At 33.3% G+C, this 15701-nt stretch overlaps 1 protein-coding gene across 1 annotated transcript; it reads right to left on the minus strand.

The window, feature by feature from the left end:
• Positions 1-1932: 1932 nt before the first annotated feature.
• LOC120275305 (uncharacterized protein At4g14342) lies at positions 1933-6565 on the minus strand. The gene is made up of 5 exons (XM_039281838.1): positions 6478-6565; positions 5916-5988; positions 2510-2595; positions 2283-2406; positions 1933-2192 (listed from the first exon to the last, which is right to left on the minus strand). The coding sequence occupies exons 2-5, from the start codon at positions 5919-5921 to the stop codon at positions 2145-2147; spliced, it is 264 nt and encodes an 87-aa protein (XP_039137772.1). The 5' UTR covers positions 5922-5988; positions 6478-6565; the 3' UTR covers positions 1933-2144.
• Between the last annotated feature and the right edge of the window lie 9136 nt (positions 6566-15701).

Raw genomic sequence — 15701 nt, forward strand, 5'->3', positions numbered from 1 at the left:
TAGTCATTGTACAGTGTCTTATTAATTGTGTGTGTTATTTTTCTTTTTCTTGTAATTATCGTCTATCCACTTCTAATGAATTTTATTTGCGTTGTAATTTTTGTTTGTTTATGCGGTCATGTCGTTTATTCTTGTATATTCTTATGACAAATCAATGAATTAGAAATATTGAATTCTCAAATATCTTTCAAGTTAGTCATTGTACAGTGTCTTATTAATTGTGTGTGTTATTTTTCTTTTTCTTGTAATTATCGTCTATCCACTTCTAATGAATTTTATTTGCGTTGTAATTTTTGTTTGTTTATGTGGTCATGTCGTTTATTCTTGTATATTCTTATGACAAATCAATGAATTAGAAATATTGAATTCTCAAATATCTTTCAAGTTAGTCATTGTACAGTGTCTTATTAATTGTGTGTGTTATTTTTCTTTTTCTTGTAATTATCGTCTATCCACTTCTAATGAATTTTATTTGCGTTGTAATTTTTGTTTGTTTATGTGGTCATGTCGTTTATTCTTGTATATTTTTATAACAAATCAATGAATTAAAAACATTGAATTTTCTCATATCTTTTAAGTTAGTCATTGTACCGTGTCTTATTAAATGTGTGTTTTAATTTTTTTTTTTATTATCGTCTATCTACTTCTAATGGATTTTATCTGCTCTATTTTTGTTTGCTTTTGTGGATTCTGTCGTTTATTTTTGTATATTCTTGTGGCAAATCAATGAATTAGAAACATTGAATTCTCTCGTATCTTTTAAGTTAGTCATTGTACCGTGTCTTATCAAATGTGTGTTATTTTTCTTTTTTTTATTATCGTCTATCCACTTCTAATGGATTTTATCTGCTCTATGATTTTTGTTTATTTTTGTGGATCATGTGGTTTATTTTTGTATATTCTTGTGGCAAATCAATGAATTAAAAACATTGAATTCTCTCATATCTTTTAAGTTAGTCATTGTACCGTGTCTTATCAGTTATGAGTGTTATTTTTCTTTTTCATGTTATCGTCTATCCACTTGTAATGAATTTTATTTGCTCTATGATTATTGTTTGTTTCTATGGGTCTTTTCGTTTGTTTGTACTATGTTTTTCTTATGTCTATATTGTTTCGTTTTAGTTTAACAAAATTATGATTTATCTACTTTCTCATATAAAAAAAAAAAACTCTTTCTAATCTTATTCGAAATTGAATTTTATCAGTATCTTACCTTTAACATAACACCAAATATAAATGGCACAATTTCTTTTCTCACGGTAGCTTAAAAACTTAGTTGGATTAGTTTCTAAACCAAGCTCCAAATGTGATAAAAGATCAATTATTTATTTTAATTAATGCTTGATCATGCCATGATTAATTGTAAAATTAATTGGTCACAAATATAATGTAGAGGTTTTAATTCAAAGTTGAATCACAGCCCAAGATTTTTCTGTTGAGAGCAAACCTTAAAATAAATAAATAAATAAATCTTAATCCTTGTTATTACTCTCATTTTAATTTGGCAGACTTGTTCTTTACATGAGATGTTATTTTTTATTTAATAAAATGAGTTATCTTCAAATTTTTTTTTTTTTAAAAAAGAGTTATCTTTATGGTGAATGAAAAATTTTAAAAATAATTTTGGTACAATGGTTGTATGTCTTCTTCCCCATCGGAAGGTAAATTTGATATTTTTCCATAACCAATAGATCAAACTGATATATATATATATATATATATTATAATATAGACAAATCATCACATACATACTATTTATAATTCAATTACATATTAAGTGAGAATCAAACACTTAATCTTCTACAATAATCAAACACTTAATCCACTCAACCTCCTGCATGAGAGTCTAATATCTTACCCGTCTTACAGCAGTGACCAGATTATTTTCCATAAAATAAATCTCCTCATTAGCTTACAAAAAATAGGAGCTGGTTTCCGCGTTCAATAATTCACCAATAGATAATCACAACTTAAAAACAAGAAAATGTTCACATAAAGTGATTTTTTTTTTGCAAATATTTCAACACAATTCATATAGCAAGAATGCAGATTGCAAAAGTACAGATACACTGAATTCCAAGTCTTTCTTAAATAAGCAAACGAAGATAAAGAACATCGAGGTCTTCTCTTTTAAGGTCTCAGTTTCATTCTTCGTCTCTCTCCGGGGGTGGACCGCATGGTAACAACATTCTCTGCAAATGAAAAAGTTCGCAATCAGTAACAAATAAAATCCTTGAATTCTTGAATTATCTGAATATGATTAAAGAAAAGGCTGCACAGACTTGCATAAAATTGTAGCGTTCTCTTCCAATTGATTCATTTTCGGCGATGGCAAAATAGGCCAACATTGGATAGTGACCGATGTAAGAAGCATAGCTATCTCGTTGGATGTTCACAGCCCATTCACTAGACGAGAAAAGAAGGTGACAGTATGGAGTTAGGAACGATAATCATCGACACTTATTTTTCTGAAAAAAAAAAAAGTTACAAGAGGATTGCAGAAATGTACAATCTGTTTAAATCTGCATGGCCTGTTCCAACATATTTAGCTTGGAGATGTTCAAGCTGTGAATTAATGTTGAATCTGTCACTTGCCTGAAATTTCCAAACAAACAAAATATTAAATGGATGTATCATAGACCTATTATACAATATACAGTAGCAGTGACACATTTACAGGACAATTGTTATAGAGTACAAGATTATTTAGTAACAATAGTAGAGGAGCTTATTATTTTGTCCTAATACAATTGAAGTAAACTAGAAAACTATAATAGGGATGTACATGCGGCAGTTTCTACAAGCATTATCATCTAGTTGATCAATAGTAGGATTGATACAAGCTGAACTCAATTTGGCTGGGCCTAGTTTGAGCTTGAAATTAGCTTGATCATGGTTCTTGAGCATGATTAGATTCGAATCTTGAGAGCTAAAGTCCCGCTAGGTTTAACTTGAAATTAAAATCAAGCTTGATTTCAACCTCAAGTTTATCAAGCAAAAAGCAAATCTATAGCTCAATATTTGTACAAATAATAAACAATATCTGCTACATAATATTTTAATAAATTAAATTTTAATTTCATAGAATTTCAACTAACTATAGAAAAACAATTAACAAATGCATGAAATAAACTGCTTGGATTTATTATTCATATAATATATATAATATAGCGTTAAGGACCTTAAGGACCTCCCCATATTTGAATATGATTTGTAAGTTCCAACAACTTTGTAGCTGAAATGCAGGTCCTTGCTTTTTAAAAGTTCAACAAGCAAGGAAATGGCCCAGTAAATTCTGGGTTTGAAATGTTGAGGACACTCGCCATTAAATGCAGTGTTCTCCCTGTCCTTAATGCAAGCTTTGGAAACTACATTTTATATGCATGTTTGCTGGTGATGGAGCAAGCGATGAACAAAGACTTCTGAATGCATTATGTTTCTCACCTCCAACAGCAAGGCTTTAGATGGAGGCTTTTAAATGCATTATGGTTCTCACCGGTGACGGCGTAGGCAACAAAGTAACTTTTGGTAGACAGCTTTTAAATGCATTACAGTCCTTGCCATTATCAGAGCAAGCAACAGAGCAAGTTTTATTTGTTGTAAAATCATGAAATCTTGATAAGGAAAAAGAAGACATTATGCCTAATGTCAATGAATGTGTGCCGATATGTGCAGAAGAAAGAGAAAGAAAGTAGAAGTGTGAGGGAGAGAATCAGCCCAAGAAAAATAAGCAGTTATGTGAAAGAATGTATGCACCTGTGAAGAATCAACACAAAAGAGAATCTATAAACTTATTTTAGGAAATTCTAAACACTTGTATACTATTTTCAAAACACTTAAGTGGAAATCTAATAGTGTTATACTTTTGGACCGTAGTGAAATAAGGAACCTTAGCACCATGGTAGAGTAATCTAAACATTTGTATACTGCATTCTAAAAAATTGAGATGGTAATACTACTAGCATGCTATCAATGAAGGATTAACAAAAATAAGATTTACAGACTCATTCCAGAAATTTCTCAACACTTGAATTTGTAAATGGGTTTTGAAGAAATCCTTCGCCCATCAAAGACCATTAATGTTTGTGTGAAACCAGATGTTATGGCAACTGACTAAATGGAATTTGAAGAATTGTGTTTCTTGCTTTGCTCCACATAACATCTTTCTCAATACCTTCTAAATGCTTTGGCAGAGACTGACAGTGATTTACGTTTGGGTGAAAAATCTAAACATGAGTGGACTAAAAGCTAAACTATTGCTTGGGTCCAGAAGTAACAACAATTGTTCTAAAAAACCTAAGCGGTTAGGTGTAAGCATTTACGCATCTGTGGACCAAAATGAATACTCTTGACTGGGTCTATGGTGAAATGGGAACCTTAGCACTATGGCAGAATAACCTAAACAATTATATACTACATTCTAAATGCTTGAGGTGGTAGTGCAGTGGTATGGTATCAGTGGAGAATTGACACAAAAGGGAACCTGTACATATGTTAACAGAAATTCTATACACTTGAATTTGTACGTGGGTTATGAAGAGATCTTTAGCCTATCAGAGACTAGTAACATTTATGTTAGACCAGATTTTATTGCAGCTAACCAAGAGGAATCTGAAGAAAGTATGTTTGTTGTTTTGCTGCAGAGTATCTTGCTCCAGATAGCAGTATCTTGCTCCAACTACTTAGAATATTGCTCTAGCCGCTTAATGTCTTGCTCAAGAAGCTTAGTATCTATCATGATTGTTCCATTGTCCTAGTTATCTATAGGCTGTTGAGAGAGTAAAGAAACAACCACCCCAAGAAGCACCAGATGATGAAGCTGAAGTATGGTGAAATTTGCGAGGTAACTTTCATCGTTTGTCTTGACAATTACAAATAGTGAGTCCACATTCGTGGAAGGAAAAAGGAAGAAGCAGCAAAATTGACAGAAAACAGGCCAACAAGCAAAGGAATTTTCAAGGAAGTGACCTAAGAACCAGAGAAATAGAGGAAATTTAAGAGACGTAGAGGCTGACATGATGACGGAAAATAAGAAGACAGAAGAATGAAGAAATAACTCCACCTGCCGAGCTTCCATAAGCCCTCCCAACCTCAACCTCAGCAGTCACCATATAACTAGCATAATATATAGTAGTGGTTCTTTAACAATTCTACCCTACTAAGGTATTACTAGCCTTACAAGTTATAGATATTCAGGAAAAATTTACATATCCCATTGGGGATACATATCTTTTTTCCTCAGGTACAAGACGAAACATGGAAAACACATTCCCCATGTAATAATACTTACATTATCTCGACTCATAATTAATGCAACTCCTACTACTGTCAATTAAGAAAAATAACCACCAAATAGCGACAATTGCAACCATAATGACACCACTCAACCTAAATGAAACCTAAAAACAATTCACTCTGGTATGACCCCCTTAAATTTCCATCCATTAGATTACATCACAACATGAAAGCTCAACAAATCTTCAATGCTTCCATTTGTAAACTGCACAATCTCCAAATAGAAATTCCTAATGATTTTACATATCTCCCCCTCAAACCAAACATGAACTCTTATTAATGATGATATACTCTGTCCAATTCACAAAGGTAAAATATGAAATGCCCCTTTTGACCACAAAGGCCACCAAAATCATACAATGGTGCTTTTAGCTGACAGTGCATAATTAATAAAGTTGGTATATAAAAACCAATTTTGGCCTTTTAAAATAAAAAAAAAAATCTATTTATCATGAATAAAGAATAAAAACCCAAAATTAAAACTCAGTTGTAACACCCACTTCATATTTTGAAGAAACAAACCAATAATACAAAAACGAAAACGGAAGATCCAAACAAAAATGTTAAATTCACACACAAAAGCTGCTAACCCAAAAATTACAACCCAAACATCTCATTACCTGCATGATGATTTTCTCTAGATTCAAGCAGTGTTCACCAGGTCACTCTATTGGCAACTGAGACCAGAGATGCCTGCTCCAAAATAAACAACAATAGAATAATGATTCTTAACAAAGATGAGAACAATTCTGATAAACTTAAAGTCTTAAACTTGAATTCTCTCAAAGGCTCCAAAGTTAAGATTTTTTTTTTTTATTACTTATTATTACAATAACAAATGAAAGTAATCAAATCAAATTCTCCAAAATTTTCAACATACATATCATATACAAGAAAAAGAACAAACTTTGATACTCAAGTACTTGTGAACAGGCAAAAATCATATTTTGCATAATTATGTTCACAATCAAATCCATATAAAAAGAAAATCAGCAACAAAAAACCGGATTATGAACCCAAAATAGATAGAACAACACCTCAAATCTCATTTTCGTAATAATTAAGCTAGGGTTTGCAAAACCAAACTCGAAGTAAGCCACTAAGCTATGGTGATTCCAATCCGGAATGAGATTGAAGCTGCGGGGGACAGAGAGAATAAGGGCGAGAGAGGGCGACGCTTACCGGAGGAAAGAAGGCAGCGACGTCGGCGTCGATGTGGGTAGCGAGGGTTGGAGACGCTCGGCAGCTTTTAAGGAGGAGAAAGATAAGAATTTTGGACTTTTTTGGGTTTTGAAAATTTTCAATTTAACCCTTTTTAAAAAATATAATTATGATTTTGTCCTTTTTCAGGAATGAAATATACTCCTTCCATTCAAAAATACATGTCGTTTTAAGAAAAAAAATTTATTCTAAAATAGTTGTCATTTGATAATATCAAGGCAAAATTTATTCTTTTTTTTTTCTAATTTTACCCATCTTCAATTTCTTAAGTTATATAAATAAAAAGAGTAATATTTATAGTTCCAAAAAAATACATGGTTTCAAGAAAGGGATTGTTTAGTAATTTAGTTATTTTTTATGTTAAAATTCAGATAATTTAATGCTATCCTTAATTCTTGTGCAACAACTTTAAACGACATGTATTTAGGAACGGAGGGAGTATATACTTACTCTTGGCCAGTTGGTTGGCGGCAATGATATATTACCACATAATGAGATTACTGTGATAATAATATAGGGAATGTTATATGCCCAGGAATGTTGTGGTAATTTATGATAACCATGTTTGGTTAGAAACTCATATTACATAGTAATCAACTTGGTAATGTTCTACATTTCCCAAAATACCCTTGTGTCCACCATTTTGTGCAATTTTAAATTTAAAGTAAAATAAAATTTTGGATAAAAAATAAATAAACTTTCAAAGTTGAACATATTTCCAAAAATAATGTTATTCAAATTTAATTTTTTTATCTAATGAATAAAGTATGAAAATTATTATTTTTAAACAAAGAGTATATTTGTTAAAAAATTGTTTCAGATTATCACCCACTTGGTAATCCAACATAGCCACCTATTTTGGTGGTAATGGGATTACCAAGTTTTTTGATAATCTTCCAAGGTTGGTAATCACAGATTACCATCAATATTACCACCGCCACCAATCCAAACATGGTAATCTTTTTTTATTACCACATAACAGGCGGTAATGTTTTCACATTACCGTGAATCAAACGGCTACATATCTCCCTTTCCAAGTTAATTTGTGTGAAGACATTTGGCCATCCCGTATTGGTTGAATGTTGTCTTTTTAATACCTCCGCTAGCCCATTTTAACATGCTTCCTGATTTCGCATTGTTAGTCAACTGGCCAATGAGAAGGTGACATTGATATTAGAATAATGGAGGTAAGAGAGATTTTCATGGTTCATGGAGGAATGAAAGGTTTCTCCAACGGAGATGAACAAGAGTACAAGTGAGGGCATGATAGGCTGCGAAAGAGGGAAAAAAAAGAAGAAAATTAGTGAAAAAAAAACCCATTTTTATTCTATTTGCCCTTGATTTTTTTTCCAATTTCTTCATTTCTTTGCTGAAAATCTTAGATTTTTTTTATTCATTTGTTCATCTACTCCATTTAAAGGAAGGATTTGAGGTAAAGGTTGTGATTTTTCATGCATTTCATAAATTGAAATCTATGTTTTTGATGGTTTTGATCCATTTTGACTATTCTAGGGTTTGGAGATGGAGAAGGAGATGAAGAGTAGCCAAAGACCACCGCGAATAAAGCTAGAGTCAAAGTTTTCCTTACAATGGGGAAGCTAGAAGCAGCTCCGATATGTGAGACTGCAAGATGAGACCACTCCGGAGAGATTCGTTGGCCGCATCGTTGACAAGGATCTCCCATTGTTCGTATCTGAGGCCCGACAAGGCCCGCCATATACAAGGCCAAGCAGGTGATTTTCTTCATGTTTGTTTTATGAAATCAAATATTTGTATTCATTGACAATGACCCTAGATGTGTGCCAATGGCATGATGGCTTGATTGAAGGGGAAAATTATAGTTTTTTTAAATAAAATTAGTAATTTTTGGTTTTAAATCAAGGGCATGTTTTGGAAATCATTTTTGAAGCAATTTTGATTTATTGAAAATGAGAATTCTCATCGATCTCTCAATATTTGGAGTTCCTTCGACCTCTCTTCTAGGAGATATAGATTTCTATCTTTCACTGTGTTTTTCAAAATAAATTTATTTGGAAGAGATTACATGAGGTTTGGTTATGTGGAATTTGGTGTTTTAGAAGTTTTCTTGGTTTTAATGGCATTTTCTATGTTATTTTGGTCATATAATTTTGATTTTTGGTGGCATTCTGGCGTTTTGGAGATGTGGATGTCTATAGGTTTTTTTTTTCTTGATTTTGATGATTTGGAGTTTTTTTTTCCCGAGTAGGGTTTTTTTTCTTGGTTTTAATGGCATTTTTATGATGTTTTGGTCATTTAATCTTGATTTTTGGTGGCATTCTGGCTTCATGAATGAATTGTGTTTTAGTTTGGAGAAGATGAAATTGAACTAAGTTGAGGGCTTAATAAAATGGTAACCAAACCAAGTTGAAAGATACAGGTAGTTTTTTTTTAATTGGTTTTCTTAGGATGTTTGTGTATCTTGTAGCGGTTATATTTCAAAATCATTGGTTTAACAATGTTGAACTCTCTTTATTCTTTCAACCAAACTTCACATTGTCAACTGAGCATATCATTAAAACATGGTCACATCTTAGATCATGAAGGCTTAATATTGGATGGCTATGTGATTCATGTGGGTTGTTCTTAATGCGCCTTCCGTTGCAGACATATCCTTCACTCACCAAGTAATCTGTAACGGAAGGCTCAAAAATGGTTTGTTTGTTCTATTCATGTTTGAGCCTTTTTTTAATATAGTCTGCACCTTATATCAAGTCAACAGTCACACAAGATATTAGTTGCTGGGATTTGAGCAAGTCCATATAAAGTGAATTTGCTGATGGATTCCATTAGATGTAGATATCACCATATAGAACTCTATGATCCACTAATGTTCTTTAGGCTATTGACTTGAGTGGCATTAATATTTCTGGTTCTTATTAGTTAAATACATCACTACTTGCAAAGGCAAATTTTTTAATTCCTATTGTTTTCCCCTGCTTTTACATTAAATAATTTCATTTTGATACCTCTGTATTCATCTGATTTTGAATGCATTGTTCCTGTAGCTTTATCAATGGGAAAAAGTGGAAACGGTAGCCGAAGCTCCTAAAACAGAGGATACTGATGCTACTGCCATGGTAGGTTAGCTTGATGGTAGCTTTGGTTATTGCCCTGCATTATTTCTATTTTCTTAAATCATCTGATAGGATCTTCTGTTATATCAATCATGAATTTTTCCCTTTCATGGCAAGCTAGCAAATTTATCCCCTTTTGTGCTTATGCTTTTAATTTTTAAATTTTTATTTTCAATATTATCTATGTAAATTGATTTATGTCTGTAAGAGTCTCTATGTTAGTGAAGCAAGTTACTTGGGCAATGCTTATATCTACTCAATGGTATTTTAATTTTATTGTTATTGTTATTGTTATTGTTATTTTCAATAGATTTACAATGGCAGATCTTATCATGTTCTTTTTGAAAGCTTAGAGGTTTGTGGCTAAGGAATTGGAAACCGTTTACTTCATTTGGAGTTAGGTTTGTTTTTTTTCTTTTAATTTATTTCTCTTTGTGAAGTATGAAGTTGAATAACATGAACCGGATAGAATCAACAAGTTAGCATGGTAGTACTCTTTTGATAAAAAATCGAATCTTTGAAAATCCAAATCTTTGTTTAGATTTGGCTTGGATTTTGATTTATCAAATATATATATACACATATAGTATAACCAAGTACATCTGATGGGACAATTACATGCAAGCTTAATGACACAAATTGGACACGTTAGTAGGGTAGTGCACTTTTGATAAGAATTAGTCAGTTATTAATTGAATTGGTATTAAGTGCATTTCTTATGTGAATTTATTTTACAGGGCCCCACTTTTGGATGAAATCTCCTCAATTGTTGACATGTGTATAATTTGTTGCAAGTTTTGACTTTTTATGTACATATACAGTAAATAAAATAAAAAACAATTACTATCCATTGCTTATAAAACTATGTCACTGCATTGTAACAAAGTGAACTTTTACATTTGCTCCATACACACTTTACACATTGTGTGAAGCTTGACGGATTGAGGCTATCCAAAATTAGGTAAATTTTATAGTTATGATCTTTTTTATTTGATAATGTTAATAACTAACATCATTGATATTCATTTTATGATAATTTAAAAAAAAAAATTGTTAACTACTTAGGATCATATTAACACCTTATAATGTTTAATTCCACTAATAATTTGAAATTTGTTTATTACAACTTGGTCATGTTTTAACTAAAAAAAATAATAAAAAATAAATAAAACAAACCGGTTGATATATGTTTTTCAAAAAATATTTTTTATACTAAAATTTGAAAAAAAAAAAAACAAAAAATGATATTTTAATATTTAAATAATAAATAATAAATAAAAACCAAGGAAAAAATTATAAAATTAATGCTACTATATATATAATTTAGTATTTACACTCTGATAAACATCATGGCTAGACCAAGTCCAATCACTAGCCCAAATGACAATGTAATATCTGAGCCCATTGCTCTAAGAGATGGGTGCAACCAGCAACTTCACAATGAACAAAGCAAGCAGATTGGGTCGGATCCAAGTAATCAAACTGACTCCAATTAAAATCCTAATGATTAGAACCCAATTCTAGTTAAAGGACCCAATCCTAGGTTAATCTAGTCAATCCATCTCAGAAGCAATATGCAACAAAGTTGAACTCTGAAAATGGACTTGAGCCTAATATTCTCATAACTCAATTTGGTTTGGAGACAAGTCAGTTAAGTGAGTCCAGCTCACAGTGTCTTGTTCAGACAAATTCAATTGTAGACACTAACCAAATTCCAATTACCTATTTCGATGCTTCCAAAACACCCTTACCATGATCTATCATTTTCGGGGTGTATTTGGCATTTCAAGAGTTTTGGGGTGTATTTGGGTGCATTTGGCATTTCAAGAAGGGGAGCACGATCTATAATTTTGGGGTGTATTTGGTTGTATTTGCCATTTCAAAGTGTTTCGGGGGTGTATTTGGGTGTGTTTGGCATTTCAAGAAGGGGGGGCATGGTGCTTGATGCCAAAAAAATCATCCGCCTCATATGGAACATGTCCAACAGACTAACATTGACCTGAATGAGTCAACACACCCAAGTGAGGATTGGGAAGATGACGAGATTTATGAAAATAGACTAGAGAAGGAAGAGTTTGTAGAGTTACAGAGTAAGGAGCTAAGTAACCCTGATGACCAGTTGTCGCCAGACTCCCAGGGAGAAGATGACTATTATTCACAAGACTCTAAATCTGATATTGCAAAAAGACTCAAGCAATTACTCCTAGGCTTAGGCTATGCTATAGACTTAGTCGAACCAACAAACCCTACCCCAGTGCCAAACCCTAGGTCTAGAAGAAGTAAAAGGCAAAAGAGGCCATTTTCCAAGTCAACAGAGGAAGTAGGGTATTTTTCCCTTACCCGGCATTCAGCTATGAAGATGAGCACTAACAATCAGTCTCCAGAAGCTACAGAGGCCAATAAGGCAAAATTGGAAGCTAATTTGATTAGAGTTGGTACTAGTTTGCTCAATTGCAAACTAGCTCCAACTCCAATGTACGCTAATGATGAATTGCAAGCTGAAGATGGCTCTGGAGACACATAGGTGCAAAGATACAAGAGTTTAGTTGGACAGTTGATCTACTTGACTCACACTAGGCCTGACATGGCGTTTGCTGTCGGGATACTGTCAAGGTACATGAATAAGCCATCCAAAATGCATGCAAGGGCTAGGGAACAAGTGTTGAGGCACCTCGCTGGATCAATGGACTTTGAGTTGTGGTATACTCATGCAGCTAAGTACAAGTTGGAGGGTTATACTAATATAACTGGGAGGAAGTATAGAATATAGAAAAAGCAGCTCAGGAGTTGTGTTTAACTTAGGATCAGTTGCCATTTCATGGATGTTAAAGAAATAGGGAGTTATTGCACTCTCAACGACTGAAGCGGAGTATGTTGATGTCTCTTCCATAGCTTGCCAGTCTCTGTGGCTTAGAAAATTGATAAAGGATTATGATATAGGGTCCAAATAAGCAACTGTAATTTGGCGTGACAACAAGTCTACAATTTCCAAAGCTAAGAACCATATGCATCAAGGGAGAACTGAGCATATTAACATAAAATTCCATTTCATTCACAATCTGATTGGAGATGGCACTATTATATTGAAGCATTGCAGCATTGATAAGCAACAAGCTGATTTGCTCACCAAGCCGTTGATTGTGCAAAAGCATAACATGATGAGAAGCCAATTAGGCGTGTGCAATCTTCAGTCAAAAGGGGAATATGTTGGAGTTTTAACCAAAGATCAGCAGTGAATGAAGAGGATGAGCATGAGCTGACGTATAGCACACACACAAAATCCTAGAGAATAGTGAGCTTTTATGCAACGTACACAGGGCGCATACCATGCATTCATATTTGGAGGCTGGCCTTGTAATACTTAGGTAGTAAGTATGAGTTATGGAGTACATGTACTAGAATATTTTTTGAGTTGTGTTTTGTTTCTCGCTTTTGAGTATATGTATGTTCTAAAGTGATATTATTGAAGTTATGAGATCAAGCTAGATTTTGAGTAGAATCTCTGTGTGTTCATTGTTTGTATTCACTTCCTCATCTCTTATACACTTGAAGAGTAGTGAGAACAATTCAACCATGCTCTCCCCTTCATTCTTACAAGGCATGGAAGAGATCACTTTCTCCCAATTTGTTATTCATGTTGATCCAAATATATCTAGAATGGAGAAAGAAGCCATACCCTCATATTCATATCCTATGGACTTTCTCAAGGTTGCACCATCTCCTTTTATCCTACCATGTTTACCAAATCCACCATCTTCACAACATGACCAAGTTCTCTTCTTCATGCTTACTTCTTTACATGTTCCTATCTCACAAACCATCCCAAGAATGAAATTTGGTACAATACATCTATTCTCACATCTTCCTCTTCAAAGCACCATAGTACAATTTTCTCACCTCACTAATAAACACTTTAACACCACCAAGGCTTCAATTTCTTCAATACCTTCATAGCATTATCAAACAACAAAACCCAACTCACTATATTCAAAGACCACCAATACACAACCGAACCACCAAATTGAAACTACAAACACCTTCTTTAAGAGCTCTGATACCACTTGTAGGACCCAAATGAACTCACAAACATTTACATAGAAGACATCATGCTCTAAAACTCAATATATTTGAAGGGAAAATTCAAAACCAAGAACACCATGAAGAACAAGCTCTCTGGAAAAAAACTCAGAAAAACTAACAGTTATTTCAAAAATACAACAAAATATAACATAAAACACTAAATTAAACCCAACTAGGTTAGTCATCCTCTGACGTGTCCACGCCTAGCTTACTCGACCGCTTATACCTATCTTGCCTCAAACTAACACCATTTCTTCAAATCAAGTAATCTCAACCATCCATTCTCTTCCAGATCTTCTCATCAACCTTTGCCTAGAACTTATACCAAACTCCTTGATGATATCTATCTCCACCGTTCCTTTATTCCCTCTTCATCACCAACTACTTTAAGAGTAATTCAAATTCTCAGAATTCCTAAACTACCCTCTGTTAAACTCTCATCTTCATAGCTTTTCAGCATCACAGAACACACATTAGCTTCACCAAATTCCATCAAATCCAACATCAATTCCCAGCTTTCTAGCCTTCAATCAATACTCAACAATTTTCCCTTTGATTGAAGCTTGCATACTCCCAAATGTTCCCAGAATTGGAATTACTTTTGAACACTTAAACATTTTGTGAATATATCAGCCACTTGCATATCAGTGCTGCAATAGCTGATGTTAACTTCTCTTTTTGCCACAAAATTTGGAACATAATGCAACTTCACATCTAAATTGTTTGTTCTACCATGGAGAGCTGGATTCTTAGCTATAGCTATGCATGATTTATTGTAACACCACAATTGAAATGGATCTTCACATTCTACTCCAAAATCAAGTAGAATTTTCCTCATCCACACACCATGGAAACAAGCTACACATAATGCACCATATTCAGCTTCATTGTTGATAATGCTACCATGGCTTATTTCTTAGATGACCAGCACACAACACCTGAGCCTAAATTGAAAACAAACCCAGAAGTACTCTTTCTATCCTGCACATCTCTATATCAGTCACTGTTTGCATATCTTTCCAATTTCATCTCAATTCCACTATCATATTAAATTCCCAACTCTTTGGTTCCTGCCAAGTATCTTAAGACTTTTTTAGCTACCCATAATTGTATTTTTGTAGGATTGGCCATTGATCTTGATAACACATTAACTGTAAACACAATGTCAGGTCTCGAGTGAGTCAAATACAATAGTTTTCCAACTAAACATTTATACAATGTTGCATTTGTAACTTCATAATCTTCTTTCAACTGCATTATAGTGCCTTGACTCATAGGTATTGAAACAGATTTGCATCCCTTCATTCTGAATTGCTTCAACACATCTTTAATATATTTTCTCTGTGATAAATGATCCCTATCTCACTTTGTGTTATTTCAAAACCCAGAAAATAAGACATTAGCCCTAAATCATTCATCTCAAATTCTTTCTTCATCTCTTCTCTGAATTTTATCACCTTCAAAGATGACCCCATATAGATCAGGTCATCTACATAAACACACACCAATAATATATTTTCATTCTTTTCAAGCTTCTTATACAAAGTTTTAGTAACACTCCTCTGAAAACCTTGCACTAAAAACCAATTATCCAATCTTCCATACCAAGCCCTTTGCGCTTGTTTAAGCCCATACAAAGCCTTCTTTAATTTATATACCATTATTTCCTTGCCTTGGACTTCAAAGCCTCTCGGTTGAGCAACATACACTTCTTCTTCAATCTTGCCATTTAAGAAAGAAGACTTTACATCTAGTTGGAATATTGGCCATCTTTTATGTGCTGCCAAGGCTAAAAACATTCTCACAGTATCAATCCTTACTACTGGAGAGAAAATCTCCTCATAATCAATTCCAAATTCTTGAGTATACCCCTTTGCTACAAGCCTAGCTTTACATTTATCTACTTCACCATTAGGTTTACATTTAGTTTTATAAACCCATTTCACCCCAATCACCTTCTTCTCTGATGGCAATGACCACAATTCCCAAGTTTGATTCTTTTCAATAGAC

The sequence above is a fragment of the Dioscorea cayenensis genome, chromosome 14, assembly GCF_009730915.1.
Source record: "Dioscorea cayenensis subsp. rotundata cultivar TDr96_F1 chromosome 14, TDr96_F1_v2_PseudoChromosome.rev07_lg8_w22 25.fasta, whole genome shotgun sequence".
NCBI classification, from domain to species: domain Eukaryota; kingdom Viridiplantae; phylum Streptophyta; class Magnoliopsida; order Dioscoreales; family Dioscoreaceae; genus Dioscorea; species Dioscorea cayenensis.

Excerpts from the sequence above, each read along its gene's own strand:
- LOC120275305 (XM_039281838.1), bottom strand. Across the intron at positions 2,407-2,509 it reads CATGCAGATTTAAACAGATT|TGAATGGGCTGTGAACATCC; the intron begins GTACATTTCTGC and ends TTTCTCGTCTAG. Across the intron at positions 2,193-2,282 it reads AACGCTACAATTTTATGCAA|AGAATGTTGTTACCATGCGG; the intron begins GTCTGTGCAGCC and ends TTTCATTTGCAG.